Below are 1,911 nucleotides of genomic sequence, written 5' to 3'. Positions count from 1 at the left end.
TCAACACTGGAGTTTCTCCAAAGGTAACATTGGTTTTTATTTTTTGTGCGACCTTGTTAACTTTTTAATTTGATATCGAAACCCAGATGTTTAAAAACCTTTATGTCGTGTTTTTCATATGCAGGTGTTTCTTTTCCATAAATCCTGAGAGAGGCACAAAGGTCGAGTCCAAGAAGAAAAAAGTGCTGCCAGTCAATCCCAGAGTCCTGAGTCTCATCACAGACATTGCTGACCATGAGTGGATCTAGACCTACACCTCTTCTGTGGAACCATTTGGTAAAGAGAAACTAGATCACAGACTTTGCGAATATTTTTCTGTTATCAGAAGCGTCACTGTTTGGAATGTGAGTTGAACGCTTTTAATATTCTGAAACTTTATAAGGGACTGTTCAAGAACTTGTTTAACTCTTCTTTAAAATTTGTACAAAAATTGGGCTGAACCTGGTAGTTTCAAGACTTTTTGGATTTCAATACTTCTACTGTTTTAAAAATGTGTCATTTGTTTAAAAAAGAAAGAATGCTGTATATGCATTGCTGATTAATAAAAGGTTGCAATTGTATCGAACTGTAGAGCTTCCACTAAGGCGAAATATAGACAGCAATATCACATTATAGCATTAACAAGCATTTTTCTATCCATTATGTAATTAAAATATTTTTTTCATCTTACAAAAAAGCTTTCATATTTAATATGCATTTGTAACAATGTGATTAATATGTTTTGTTAAATTATATAAAAATCGTATATTTATGTTATACTACCATGATAGTATAATGTACAAGAAAAAGTTTATGTTAGAACAATCATTTTTTTTTTACCGTTTTATAGTATCCAGCACTATTTCTCTCTCACCTCAGTGGCAGCTCTACTTCTCTGTACATGTTCATTGCTTAGAACAAAGGTACTTTTTTGTTCTTGATGTTAATGAAGTATTCTTAGCTTTACTGCTCAGTTCTGTTAGGTTGAATCACATGTGTTTTTGGAATTTACTAAATTCATATTTTTACGGGGCAAAAGAACATTTTACATTTTACAGAGTGTTTTCAAAGCCCCACACATACAAAGGAGCAGGTTATCTTAACTGGCTAAATCGCACTCACCTTGATTTTATTAGATGTTCTTAGAAGAAAATACTGAAGTTTGCAGCCTCAAAGCTAATGTACAGTCTCTGTTATCTGCCATTGTCTCAAGTGCGATTAAAAATTTTATTTTGTTTAAAGTCTTTACTCTGTAAGTTTACTCTGTGTTGATACCATGTTCTTAACAATCGATGTGTCTGGACTCTTGACACTCCACATGCGCGGTTACATCTCTGAGACGGTGTATTGTCAACCTTTTAGTCTGGTTTTCCACAATTAAGGACTCGTTATATTTCTTACAAAATTATTTACAAGTGATGTCAAAATGAAAATTCATATTCTGGAAAAAATAAAAATATCTTAAATTCATAGTGTCAGATGTCAATTAAAATACGTTATAAATTGTAATCTGAGGTTTGACCTTTTGATTTGTGCTGTATTAAATAATCCATAGTTTGTGTATTAAGCCTGCAAAAGAGAATGACCAAAAGTACTGCAGTCAGAAAAAGTTCTGCATTATCTAATGACTGCAATTTAACTACAAAGCTAGTTAGATATTTTGCTTTTATTGAAAGCATTTTACACATAAAATAAATAATTTGTAATTTCAGCTGGAAATATTTTATCTTAAAATTAACATTAAGAAAACAAATAAATATTGCAGTTTTTACGGAATAAATTTGCTTTTTCTCATATTTTTCTTGTAACTTTTACAGGGAAAATTTGTTGTGTTTATTTAATTAAACTTTATTTTAAACATTTCTTTCATGTTCATTTTGGGGTAAACCAGTGATTTTTCTACAAGTAAAAACATTTTTTTATAAAGTAAAA

At 30.6% G+C, this 1,911-nt stretch overlaps 1 protein-coding gene across 1 annotated transcript; it reads left to right on the top strand.

The window, feature by feature from the left end:
- On the top strand, positions 1–1,449 carry LOC112141929 (the record flags this gene model as incomplete). The annotated part of the gene is given in 2 exon segments (XM_024265149.1): positions 1–23; positions 125–1,449. Coding segments are annotated over 2 exon segments (147 nt in total), but the record flags the coding sequence as incomplete, so codon positions are not given.
- Between the last annotated feature and the right edge of the window lie 462 nt (positions 1,450–1,911).

The sequence above is a fragment of the Oryzias melastigma genome, unplaced genomic scaffold (assembly GCF_002922805.2).
Source record: "Oryzias melastigma strain HK-1 unplaced genomic scaffold, ASM292280v2 sc00868, whole genome shotgun sequence".
In the NCBI taxonomy this organism is placed as follows: domain Eukaryota; kingdom Metazoa; phylum Chordata; class Actinopteri; order Beloniformes; family Adrianichthyidae; genus Oryzias; species Oryzias melastigma.
Note: the sequence above shows the minus strand (reverse complement) of the source record. Positions and strands in the feature narration are given on the sequence as shown.